Source organism: Aegilops tauschii, chromosome 6 (genome assembly GCF_002575655.3).
Source record: "Aegilops tauschii subsp. strangulata cultivar AL8/78 chromosome 6, Aet v6.0, whole genome shotgun sequence".
Classification (NCBI taxonomy): domain Eukaryota; kingdom Viridiplantae; phylum Streptophyta; class Magnoliopsida; order Poales; family Poaceae; genus Aegilops; species Aegilops tauschii.
This window is the reverse complement of record NC_053040.3, coordinates 413,097,877-413,110,691: the sequence shown is the minus strand read 5'-3', so window position 1 is coordinate 413,110,691 and position 12,815 is coordinate 413,097,877. Positions and strand designations below refer to the sequence as shown.

Sequence of the window (12,815 nt, the reverse complement as noted above, 5' to 3'; positions counted from 1 at the left end):
CCAGTTGTGCCCCCAACAGGCCCCCCGGGCGCCTTTTTGCTTGCCAGCGCCGAAAAAAACCCCACTCGTGCCCCCAAGACGCCGAAATCCACCGGCTCGGCCCGTCTTTGGGCCCGGCGATCGCAGGCCGAACCCGGCGCGCTGGGGGCGCTCGGGGGCTCCGGCGCAAGGGTAAACACGCCTGGGCCACACTGTCAGGGGAAAAGTCAAGCCAGTCGTCCAGATTCGCCTCCCACCCCCGCACGCTCGGCCACCACCCTACCGATCCCGCGGCCGCCCACCGCCCGGCACCGATAGATAGGCCATTCCCCGCCGGAAAAGAGAGAAGGTTCCGCCGCGGAAGCCTCTCCACCACCGTCCGGGCGAGTTTTCCGGCGCTCCGAACGCAGGCGGTATACCGGCGGGTGTGCGCCCACCACACCCGCCAGGTGTTCGATGTTTTGTCTGCTCGGCGATGGACTCAAATGACGAGGAGGCGCTCGCGGCGCTGCTGCAGGAGGAAGCGGATGCCGACGTCCAGCACGAGGAACACCTCATGGTCCTTGCCGCCCTCGCCGGCCTGCTCACGAGCAATGAAAAGCCGCGGCGACGTAGCTCGACGCCTGGGCGGCTGAAAGCAAAGTACCGGCATCGTCTGGAAGGCTATTGCATGCTCTACTCCGACTACTTCGTGGATGCTCCACTACACGGCGACAAAGTATTTCGGCCCCGTTATCGGATGAGCCGAAAGCTTTTCCTCGGGATTGTGAATTCCATCAGGGAGTTTGACAGCTACTTCAAGTGCAAGAAGGATTGCACCGGCAAACTTGGATTCACCTCAATCCAGAAGTGCATGACAGCTATGAGGATGCTTGCATACGGAGCTCCCGGTGATTCACTCGACGACTATGGGTGCATGGCCGAGTCCACGACCATTGAGTGTTTCTACAAGTTCTGCAGGGCAGTGGTGGCAGTGTTTGGACCGCAATACTTGCGAACACCCAATGCGGAAGACACTGCTCGGATCCTAGCACAGAATGCAGCAAGAGGATTTCCTGGCATGCTTGGAAGCATCGACTGCATGCATTGGAAATGGAAGAACTGTCCATTTGCTTGGCAGGGGATGTACAAAGGCGCCAAAGGCGATTGCAATGTGGTACTTGAGGCGGTGGCAACACAGGACCTCTGGATTTGGCACTCCTTTGGTATGCCAGGAACTCACAATGACATCAACGTGCTGCAGTGCTCCCCTGTCTTTGCCAAGCTTGTTGAAGGTCATTCTCCTCCGGTGAACTTCGAGGTCAATGGGCGGCAGTACAACAAGGGGTACTACCTAGCACATGGCATCTATCCGAGATGGTCTACATTTATGAAGACTATCTCAAATGTTGTGCCAGGAGGCAAGAAGTCCCACTTTGCGAAGGTTCAGGAGGCTTGCAGGAAGGATGTCGAGCAGACATTTGGTGTGCTCCAATCTCGATTTGCTGTTGTCCGGTACCCTGCTCAGGCCTGGTCGAAAGATCAAATGTGGGAGATCATGACTTGCTGTGTCATCTTGCACAACATGATCATTGAGAGCGAGCAGGAAGAGCCAGTGTTTGACACTGAACCATACTACAGGCAGGGCCCTCTTGCCTAAGTTGATCACCAGCTACCGGCAACTTAGACTGCCTACCTCAATATGCGTCAGGAGATCCGAGACCCACAGGTGCATCAACAACTGCAGCACGATCTAGTGGATCACCTATGGAGGCTCAAGGGCAACGCCTAGTTCGTCGTGTGATGAAATATGAGTTTTTATTTATTAAACTATATAATTTGTATTGAACTATTTGTTGAACTATTTGATTTCTATTGATTTTCTGTGATGAACTATTTGATAAAAAAATTACTTATGTTAAATTCACGCCAAACCACGGCGAATATGGGCCGATTCGCGCCGATATCGGGCTATTTTTCGCCGAAAATGTGCCGAAAAGCAGACACATTTGCACCATAAATGGGCCAATATCGACACCTGGGGCTACATGGGGCGACGGCTGGATACTCAACCGCCCCAGAACCGATTATACCGTCGGCTCGCCCCCAGGCGGCGATTTTTATGCCTCCTGGTGAAGCCAACGGCCGAAGATGCTCTTAGAGTCGATGTAGAATGAAGGATTCATCCAAGCTGAGTCAGCAGGACACCGTGTGCTGAGATCCATCGGCCAAAAGAACGTTCGTGGCGAAGTCAGATAAATCTTGACGTTAGATTTATATAGTAATTCCCCCCAAAAAAAAGAACCTGCGTATCTTCTTTTTTCTTGAGGGAAAAATCCTCCGTATGTTACCAGGACTTGGTTTCAATTCCGGTTAAGGACCCAAGTCCAAGCCCAAGAGGGCCCCGCTTCTCTATCCTATTCCTACTATTTATTTGCTGTACCCAATCACCGTCACCGTGAGCATATTAGTTCTACAAATCCTAATCAAGCATCATAGATGGCATCGCCGTCACCGTGGTCGCTGCTTGGCCTCGATGTCGCTGGCCTTCGCGCGACGTGCCGTTCATGGCACCGCGTCCCGTCGGCGCCACCGCCGTGGTCCGAACTCCCACTGGACCTCCTAGGCCTCATCGTCGCCAGCCTCCCAGACCCGGCCGACCGCGCCCGCTTCAGCTCCGTGTGCCGTTCCTGGCGCTCGGCAGCTACCGTGGGTCGACGCTGTGTGCCGTTCCTGGTACTCAGTTTCGTCTCCGGGCAGACTGCTACCTTCGATCAGCGTTGACCGCTTACCAATATCGTCTCCTCCGACCTCCCAACGCCAGCCACCATGGCGCCATATCTGGCGCTCGGTCTTCCCTCCGCGGCGGCAACATCCGTGGATCGTGCTCCCGGGCGGCTTCTTCCTCGAAGACCTCCCTTCGGAATTATCCGACGTCTGGCCGGAACCGATCGCCTCCTTCCCCAAGAATCTGCGATGCGTGGGCTCCACCGGTAGCTGGCTCGCCCTCGACTGCACGGACGGCAAGGGAAGGCATGCCTACTTCTTGCACAATCCTTTCTCAAGGGCAACCGTGCCACTCCCGGAGCTGGACGCCGTCATCGGCGATGTCTCTGAGTTGTTTGAGATCCGCAAGGTGCTCATGCGATCTACCCCTGATGACCTCATCGTCGTTATGACCAACAACCTGGATCTCCCTATATTTTCAATGCAGCAAGGGAAAGTTGTGTTGTTACCACAGCCGAAAACAGCTCTCGTGGACATGGGCACCATCGTCGACATTGCCTTTCTTAGAAATAAACTCTACGGACTCACCATGGATGAACTTATCTCCCTCCCCATCACCTTTGATGATGTCCACGACATACCCATGGCTACTAGTATTGAGCAGATCATATGGAGCAACATTGATGATGCCGATGTAGCAGGCAATGATGACGACGAGGATGATAACAATACAGACGATGAGGGTGACAAGCAAAACATTTGTGAGGTTGAGAATGATAATGATGAACTTCTTCTTAGCGAAGAGGACAAATCCGAACGTCGTAATCACATCAAATTGATGTTGAAAGCTAGGGATGGCATGCTAGGCCCCGGCCTCCGGTGTGAAGCCAACTATATGATCTTTCGGTACTTGGTCGAGTCATGTGAGAAGCTTTTCATGGTGATTCGAGAAGCGGATAGTGTGAGATTCACTTACAAGGTGGAGCTTCTCGTGCTCGATGTTAATGCAACTGCATGGCTTCCAGTCTCCGGCGGCGGGCTAGGTGGCCATACGTTTTTTATCAGCAAACCCTTCAGCAAGTCTGTTTTAGCTCGTGGGGAGGTAGAACCAGATGCTATTTATTTTGCCGATTTTGGTGGTGAAGTCTTTTGTGTGAAATCCTCCGAGGCGAGACACATTGGTCATTTTCGGAGGGAGAAATTTCTTGACTTCAATACCACAACATGGATCTTTCCTCCATACTGAATCAGTTTATGCATGCATCAGGGGCGAACTGAGCGTAGCTCATAAGGTTAGGTTACTTGTGGTGAACCAGCCCATCAGGTTCAAGCACTAGACTTGACACTGATACTTACATTTTTTTCCTTCGACTACAAAGCATATGTGGTGAATTTGTCAATCTTAAAATGTTGTGTCGACTCGGTATCTCAGAGGTGCTCATAAGGGTAGGATGTATGTGTGTGTGCGAGTGCATGTACGTGTATGTGAGCATCTGGGCGATTATGTTGTGTTAAAAAAATATGTGTTAGGTACTTTTTGCTTTAGAAAAGCCATATTTTTGCCTCACTAGGTACATGCGAGTTTTATGTAGTGGATTTTGATTTTCTTTTGAGGTGTCACCGTCGATTCAACGGTGTGTCTTTTGTCTATTACAATGTGTCAAATATGGTTTATACTTTATATTATGGCATTCAAACGTTGGATACAACCAAGTATAGTACTCCCTCCGTCCGGAAATACTTGTCTTAAAAATGGATAAAATGAATGTATCTATAACTAAAATAAATCTAGATATAATCATCTCTAGGACAGGTATTTCCGGACGGAGGGAGTACTAACTTAATCCGGTGACAAAACATGACTCTAAATAAAGGGAAAACAATCGACTATATGCCCCCACATTCTCAACGAAGCCAAAATTAAACTTGCTATCGTTGCACCACTATAGCTGTTTTATCAGCAAAATTAAACTACAGCTATGGCTAGGTGGCCAGACGTTTTTTTATCAGCAAACCCTTCAGCAAGTCTATTTTCACTCGTGGGGAAGTGGAACCAGATGCTATTTATTTTGTTGATTTTGGTGGTGAAGTCTTTTGCATGAAATCCTCCCAGGCAAGACGAGTAAATAGCATAAAACTACCACTTTTCGTCCTATGGTTCCAAAAAACTACCATATTTTTGTTTGTGACTGATAACTACCGAAACCGGCGTCGGCTGTTTCAAAAAACCCAAAACGCCCATGGCTAAGAAATTAAACCAGTTTATGACAAGTCGGGCCCGCACCTAAACGAACCGTTTGTTTGACCATTCCTTTGGCCGTTAACTGACATGTGGGGCCCACATGTCAGTGTCCCCACAAGTCACAAACATTAGCCATAGGGGAGATGAGATTGATCTTGTGACGGCTAATGTTTATTTTCTCACGTCTACTACGGTTGAGTCCACATATATACATGTGCCTCACTTTTGCATTGTCACACCATAGGGACTACCTCCTCGTGTGTGACATTAGTTTGGAATCTTTTTTTTTTTGCGGGTTCAAAACTTGTATTACTTAGATAGTATCAGTACAATCCATCGCAACCAGTTCTAACACATCCGGAGGAGCCGAACCAATCCAGGTCATGGTTCTACCTTGAGCTCTACCAAAAGCAGCTAGACTATCGCTGGCCTTATTTTGCGACCGCGAGACATGAGTAATACAAGATTGACGAAGACTAAGAAGATATCTAATCTCCTTTACCAGAAAAGTATAAGCAGACCGATCACAACCATCACATGTGATCATAGATACCACCACAAGAGAGTCCAATTCGACTGCAATAGGCAAATCTGACCGCTGCAAAGCATAGGAGATGCCCTCCATACAGGCACACAGTTCAGCCTCCAAAGCATCTCTACAGGAGAATAGAGCCCTGCACGCCGAGAAGATGATCTTGCCATCCGAGTCTCTCAGAATCATCCCTGCTCCAGCTATTTCACTTGAGACAAAAGACCCATCTATATTAAGTTTTACCCATCCATTCACCGGCCTAGACCACGTCGGCAGAGCACCCACCGCTGCACTTGTATGCTTAGTGGCACCGTCCAGAACGATCGCCATCTTCCCTTTAGCAGGGTCACAACGTGAGTTTGACTTTACTGTCATCAAGGACTCCATATAGCTTTGCAAGAACCTGATGGATACGTCCATTGGCGGAGCAGGCTTAGAGTGTACTAGCTCATTCCTTACGTACCAGCCTCTCCAGAAGATCATCAACAGCATGCACCGTTCCAAATCGCTCAAATTAGCTAGGACATGCATCAGCCATTCCTTGCCAGTAGGAATGAATGTCTCTATATTGGGCAGTCTCCAAATTTTTGCCATTGACTTGTACAGATCCCGGCCATATTGACACTTCACAAAGGGGTGAAAATTGTCTTCTGTTGCAGCTCCACAAACTGGGCATGTACTAGTAGTCTCAAGGCCGATCCTGCACTTATTTTTCCAGGTCGGTAGACTGTCCGTTGCCACTCGCCATGCAAAATTTGCAATCGAAGGTGTAGCACCGCAATTCCAAATGAACTTCCAGCATCCCCTGGCTCCCGTCGGCGCTGAGCTAGAGGAGGCCACGGACCCTTGGTGCAGCTCATCAAACGCCAGGCGATAGGCGCTCCTAACTGTGAAGACTCCATGCTTTTCAGGTGCCCATGCAAGGAAATCATCATCTAGTCTCGGAGAAGCCCTGGTCTTCATGATCTCTTCAACATCAGCAGCAACGAAAAAGCGAGAGAGCAGCTCAACCTTCCAAGATCCATTATCATTTAACAAGTCAGAGACAAAACGCGTACGGCACACGCCTTGCCGTGAGATGGGTCTGAAAGAAAAGGGTCGGGGGATCCAGTTGTCTCGCCACACTCTTATGCTTCTGCCGTTCCCAACACGCCATATTAACCCTTTCTTTAGTAAGTCTAGACCATGGCTGACTGCTTGCCATGAGGAGGAGGCATTACCCGTGAAAACAGTATCCTCAAGCTTGCCGTGTGGGTAGGATCGTGCTTTGAGAACTTGTGCACATAGGCTTTCCGGTCTGGATATTAAACGCCAGCTTGGCGAGCCAATAGCGCTTGATTGAACAAACGGAAATCCCGAAAACCCAAACCACCCCTATCCTTGGGTTGCAGCAAATGATCCCAACCCTTCCAATGAACTTTCCTTTTGCCTTTTTCCGACCCCAATAGAAATTCCTTACCATCCTTGTGAGATCATCGCACACCGAGTATGGCAGCTTGAACACGCCCATAATGTACGTTGGTAACGACTGGGCTACTGACTTTATCAAAACTTCTCTTCCTGGCTGGGCTAGGTGTCCATCACCCCACTGAACGAGTCGTTTAGTCAGACTAGTTTGAAGATTCTGAAACTTGCCCTTGGACATGCGGCCCTCAAGTGTGGGGAGGCCTAGGTATTTTTCCTCAAAGACCAAGCTGGTAACATTCAACACATCTCTGACTTCCTCTTGAACTGCCGCTGGACAAGCCTCACCAAAGAAAATTGAGCATTTGTTGTAATTAAGGCTTTGACCTGTAGCTGAGCCATACATATCTAATGCCCCTTTTACACTCTCTGCTTGGGCTCTAGAAGCCTCAAAAAACAGCATGGTGTCATCAGCAAATAACAAGTGGGATATACCTGGCACCCTTCTGCAAACTTGAACTGGTGAGAGAGCTCCGGCTTGCACTTTATTTCTCAAAATTGCCGAGAGTCCATCAGCCACAAACAAAAATAGATACGGTGAAAGAGGGTCCCCCTGCCGAAGCCCTTGATACGGTGCAAATGAATCCAAGAGAGTTCCATTAAGTTTGACAGAATACCTCACCGATGTGACACACGTCATTATCCAGTCAATCCATCGCTGAGACAAACCCAACTTTTGCATCACCTGCTTCAAGTAAACCCAGTCCACCCTATCATAAGCTTTAGATAGATCGAGCTTGTAAGTGCAAAAGCTTTTCGTAGGATCCTTCTCTTGCTTAATGTAGTGGAGGCACTCAAAGGCCACCAAAGCGTTATCAGTTATCATCCTGCCAGGGATAAACGCCCTCTGTTCCACTGATATTAAATCATCCAGGAGTGGACGCAAACGGTTCACCAGGCACTTTGAGATGACCTTGTAAATCACGTTGCATAAGCTGATAGGCCTGTATTCAGACAACTTTGTAGGGTCAGCAATTTTTGGAATAAGAACAATGGAAGTAGAGTTTACTCCCTCCGGCATGATACCCGTACAAAAGAAATCTTTTACTGCTGCAATCACGCTATCTTTCACGGTGCTCCAATTCCGCTGGAAAAATCTGGCGGGGAACCCGTTTGGTCCCGGTGCCTTCAAGGGCCCAATTTGGAACATAGCGTCTGAAATTTCCTTATCGGTAAACGGTGCACAAAGCTTAATACTATCCTCTTCCGCCACCAAGGGTTGCACTAAGTCAATCACAGGGGCTGCATCTAGTGATGTGTTTGCCAAAAACAAGTTACAGAAATAATCCGTTGTAAGTTTCCCCATGGCAGCAAAGTCGGAGTGTACTACCCCAATACTATCTGTCAATTCTCGAATCTTATTCTTTCTTGCCCGCCAAATGGCCTTGCTCTGAAAAAACTTTGTGTTCCGGTTGCCCTCCTTAAGCCAAGATATTCTTGACCTTTGGAGCCACATCATCTCCTCCTGGTATTATAAATCGCTCATCCTATCAGTTACTGTTCTTATATCTTGTCTATCCGCATTCATATTCATAAGCTCCTCTAGCTGAGTTCGAGACTTGGCAAGCTCCCTCTTAATGTTGCCAAATTTTCTGCTCCATGAACCAAGGCATATCATGGTTTTTGATAGAGCGTCTCTCAACTGTCCCAAATTCTGCACCACACCTACCGCAGCTCATGCATCCTTTATGACTTCAGGTAGTGCAGAATCTGTTTCCCAAAAAACTTCATACCTTCTACTCTTTGCACTTGCAGGACCTGGATCAACCTCTCCCTTTAAAAGTAACATAACATGATCTGAACATGGTGAAACAACATGCTCAACCGAAGCATAAGCAAACATATTTCTCCACGAACATGTAGCAACTGCCCGATCCAACCGAACTCTCACATTACCCATACCACTTCGCCTGTTATCATACGTGAATGAAACTCCAGAGAAACCAAGGTCCACCAGCTCGCAAGTTTCAAGTACATCGCGAAAAGCTAGCATCTGAGCCGCCGCCCTAGGAGTGGCCGACAAATGCTCGAAGTCCCACATCGCTTCATTGAAATCGCCGATTACAAGCCAAGGCAAGTCACTTACAATTTTCAGGTTCTGTAGCTTAGCCCACATGAGGTGCCTATTTTCAACACGGGGTTCACCATAGACGAAAGTAATACGCCATTGACTTGCACCCTCCTGGAGCCAAACGAGAGCATCAATATGACGCTCATCTTTGTCAACTATCTCAACAACACAATTCTCATGCCAATAAACAGCCAGCCCTCCACTTAATCCATCGCTGTCAACGCCACAGAATCCTTTTAATCCCAAGCAATTATGTATCCTCCTCATCTTAGCTTCCTTTTGCCGAGTCTCACATAAGAACACAAACATGGGGGAACGCGGCTGACATACCGTCGCTAATTCTCGAACTGTCCGAGAGTTCCCCCCTCCCCGGCAGTTCCAACTTAGGCAATTCATTGGGACCGGCGGTCCTCCGTCTCGGAGGCCGCCTCATATGAAGTGTCCATGTCGGTTTGCTCTACCTCTCCATCCACTCCCTCCCCCTGCCTTCTTCTCTTCACAATCGGCAGTTTCCCTGGTGTGGAGTTTGGATTCACAACTGCAGCTGTCACCTCCGGTGCCGCACCTCCCTCAATCAAAAGAACAGTATATGCTACTTTCCCAGCCAGATTAGGGACTCGTTGGCCTCGAACATTTATAGTACCATCGTCACTTACCAGCCTTTTCCTAGCTGATCGGTCCTGTTCACGTAGCATAGTTTTATACTGGACGAGATCCATACCCACAACTTCATCTACATGTACTTCCACTCCACCCCGACCTCCTGTACTAGCTGCCCTTCCTCCTCTATCACCTCAACCTCTCCCACTTCTACCTCCTCCTCGGCTTCAACCCCTAGCACCTCCTCCACCCCTGCCTGCATTCGTCCAACCCCCTCTCCCCCATAGTATTACCACTAATCGGTTCTCCCGACCAGTGAAGCTAGTCCCCCCATTCACATAAACTCAGGTCATGCGTTCCGTGCCCGCATTCCTCCACAACATGCCCCATACGACCGCAAAAGAAACAAAAGTCCGGCAGCTTCTCATAGAACACTGGATATTTTTTCCTTTCCTTCAAAGTGATTGGGATGAATCTCACAAGAGGTTTTGTAACATTCACAAAGACTCGAACCCTCAGGCAGCTCGCCGGATTGATCTTTCCTTCATTTACTACCACTGTAAACGGTGGATCTCCGACCTTCTTCGCCACCCTCTCCGCCAACTCCTTCTTCCTAGTCAACCCATCAGGTAAGCCTTTGATTCTTGCCCACAAAGGAAACATATTAAGAGCGTAGTCTGAAACATTGGTGAAACTGCCATGGCCCCCCTTCCATCACGCGCTTCCAATCGCCCAAACAATGGCACTGAGCCAAGAATAGGTTAGGCCCCTTGATGTTGAAAGTTACCCCCTGTGCACAGGCCCAAGCATTGCACATCGAGTTCAGCAGGGCAGCATGACTAAACGGGCGCATGGTATGAACCCTAAACAGCGCTAGCCATCGAACATCTTTGATCAATTCATCCACCTCCCCTGACAAGTCCAAATCCTCCTCTTCTTCACCATGCAAATTGAGTCCTTCAAACGCGTCCTCCAGGCTCAGATCTGGGCCATAATGATCCCAGTAACCCTGATCCTCGTCTTCCACATCCACTTCCGTGCTTTTTGCCTCCCCCGCTCCCTCCGCAGATTCCGTCACGGCCGGATCTTGCGGATCTTCAGCACCCAAGTCATCCGCCCTCCGCACCCTCTCCTCCCGTCCGGCGCCGTTCGACCCTACTCCTCCCTTCGCACCCCCCCGAAATCTCCATGCAGTCGTAGGATCAGCTTCGTTGCTCACCTCCTGGGACGTCGATCACACACGCGTGGTAGCAATCGCCGGTGATCTGACGTGGAAGCCCTAGACTTCAGCGTCGCCGCCGAAAAGAGGTGGACTCTAGGAAACCCTAGAGGAAAAACATGATGTACAATATGGACACATGGACATTAGTTTGGAATCAGACATGCCTTGGACATCCACTATGATGACTAGAGAGATGGGATGATAGCAAAAAAGATTAGGCTTTGTTCATAGACCGTAAAAATCCTTCCCGTTGTGCGACCATTGGTACAAGAAGTCGAGAATGGAGACAAACTAAGAAACTATTTCTCCTTCCATCTCATAACATGGATGTTACTACAACCAATATATGAGTATATTGATTCTACGACACTCCAAAAAATTGAAGTTTCATGTGTTAATTTTTTTTTCAAAAATGAAAGTTCCCAGAAAAATTTGAAACAGTTCCCAAAAATCCACACTACCCTTATGTTCAATCTGGAAAAGTTTCAACAAGTGTTGCAAAATAGAAAAAAATTACAACAGAAATTCAAATTCATAGTCATTTTGGGTCAAATTTTGCCAATTAAAAAAACAGAAAAATTTAAATGTTTTCTCAAAAACCCATACTACCATTATTTTCAATCTGGGAAACCTTCAGCAAGCTTGATAAAGTAGAAAAAATTAGGAAAAAATCAAATTCAAAGTTATTTTGGGTCAAAGTTTGGCCAAAAAAATCCAGATAAATTCCAAGAAAATCTCAAAAAATCAAACTACCCTTATATTCAATCTCGAAGAGTTTCAACAAGTTTCTCCCAATAGATAAAAAATGCAAGCATTATTCAAATGGGCTTGCTAAAACTCAGTCGACTGAGATTTAACCAAGTCTTAGTCGACCTTGTAGCATTTTCTTCCATCCTTTGCAACATTTTTCCTATGGTTGCAGCATCCATCTTATTGGTTGTAGCATGTCGTCCCTCACCGATTGTAGCACATCATCTCATCGGTTGCAATATCCTTCATTGACGGTTGTAGCATTTTAGTTAGGACGGTTATAGCATTTGTGGTCGTTGCTTGCAATATTGTCGCAACATTTTTTGTCTCTGCTTGTAGCATCCAACCGTACCGCTTGTAACAAAAAACCTACGCTGACATCACTCGACCGAGACTTTGTTAAGCTTCAGTCGACTGAGTTCTACCCACACCCTTATTCAAGTTTAGGAGCATGATTACCTAGCAGACGAGTTGGCGCTTTTTTTAAGGACACGTCAAAGGTTGACGTATCGAGATCATAGATAGAAAAAGCCTAGAAAGGCATATAGTTTTACAACTTATCCACGGCTAGCATAGCCAATATTCGACATGCGAATTACTCACTATTGGCCCACTCATCTACTCTAATCGGGAGCGATCCTGCCTCGCGCAGAAGGCTAGCCGCCCTCCAATCTTGCCCTTCCAACTCGATCTTCCTGAGAAGCTCACTCGTGGAAGGAGTGGCTCCATCGAACATGACCTCATTCCTATGCTTCCACAACATCCACGCAACCAGTGCAATTACAGTCCATGTCTCCTTCCTAAGCTTTGGTTGTGGGTGTACGGAGGTCCACCATTCCATCAGACTAGCATCCACGCTTGGTAGCCATATAGGTTTGTCCCAGTGATCAAGGATGGTCAGCTACACCTGCCTCGCAAAGACACAGCCAAGCATGATGTGATTGATTGTTTCTGGCGCTTGATCACAGAATGGACAAGCAGGGGGGTGTGTTAGTTGTCGTCGCGCAAGCATGTCTGCCGTCCAGCACCTCTCCCTAGCCGCCAACCATGCGAACAGCTTGCAGGTCGCCGGCGCCCTCGATCGCCATATTTGCATGGCTCCATTGGTCTCTACTCTCCGAGCAAAGAACGCTTGGTAAGCCGATCTTGCCGAGAAGCAGCCATTTGCCTCCCAAGCCCAGACTAGCTTGTCTTCAATATTATCCAGGAGCTGGATGTGTTGGGTCCTGTCTACAAGCTGTAGGAACTC

At 48.2% G+C, this 12,815-nt stretch overlaps 1 protein-coding gene across 1 annotated transcript; it reads right to left on the bottom strand.

Annotated features, from left to right (window-relative positions):
- Positions 1-5,240: 5,240 nt before the first annotated feature.
- On the bottom strand, positions 5,241-9,261 carry LOC141026129 (uncharacterized). The gene is made up of 4 exons (XM_073502104.1): positions 8,820-9,261; positions 8,657-8,720; positions 6,919-7,867; positions 5,241-6,470 (listed from the first exon to the last, which is right to left on the bottom strand). Exons 1-4 carry the CDS (start codon positions 9,259-9,261, stop codon positions 5,241-5,243), a joined length of 2,685 nt encoding a protein of 894 aa, XP_073358205.1.
- Between the last annotated feature and the right edge of the window lie 3,554 nt (positions 9,262-12,815).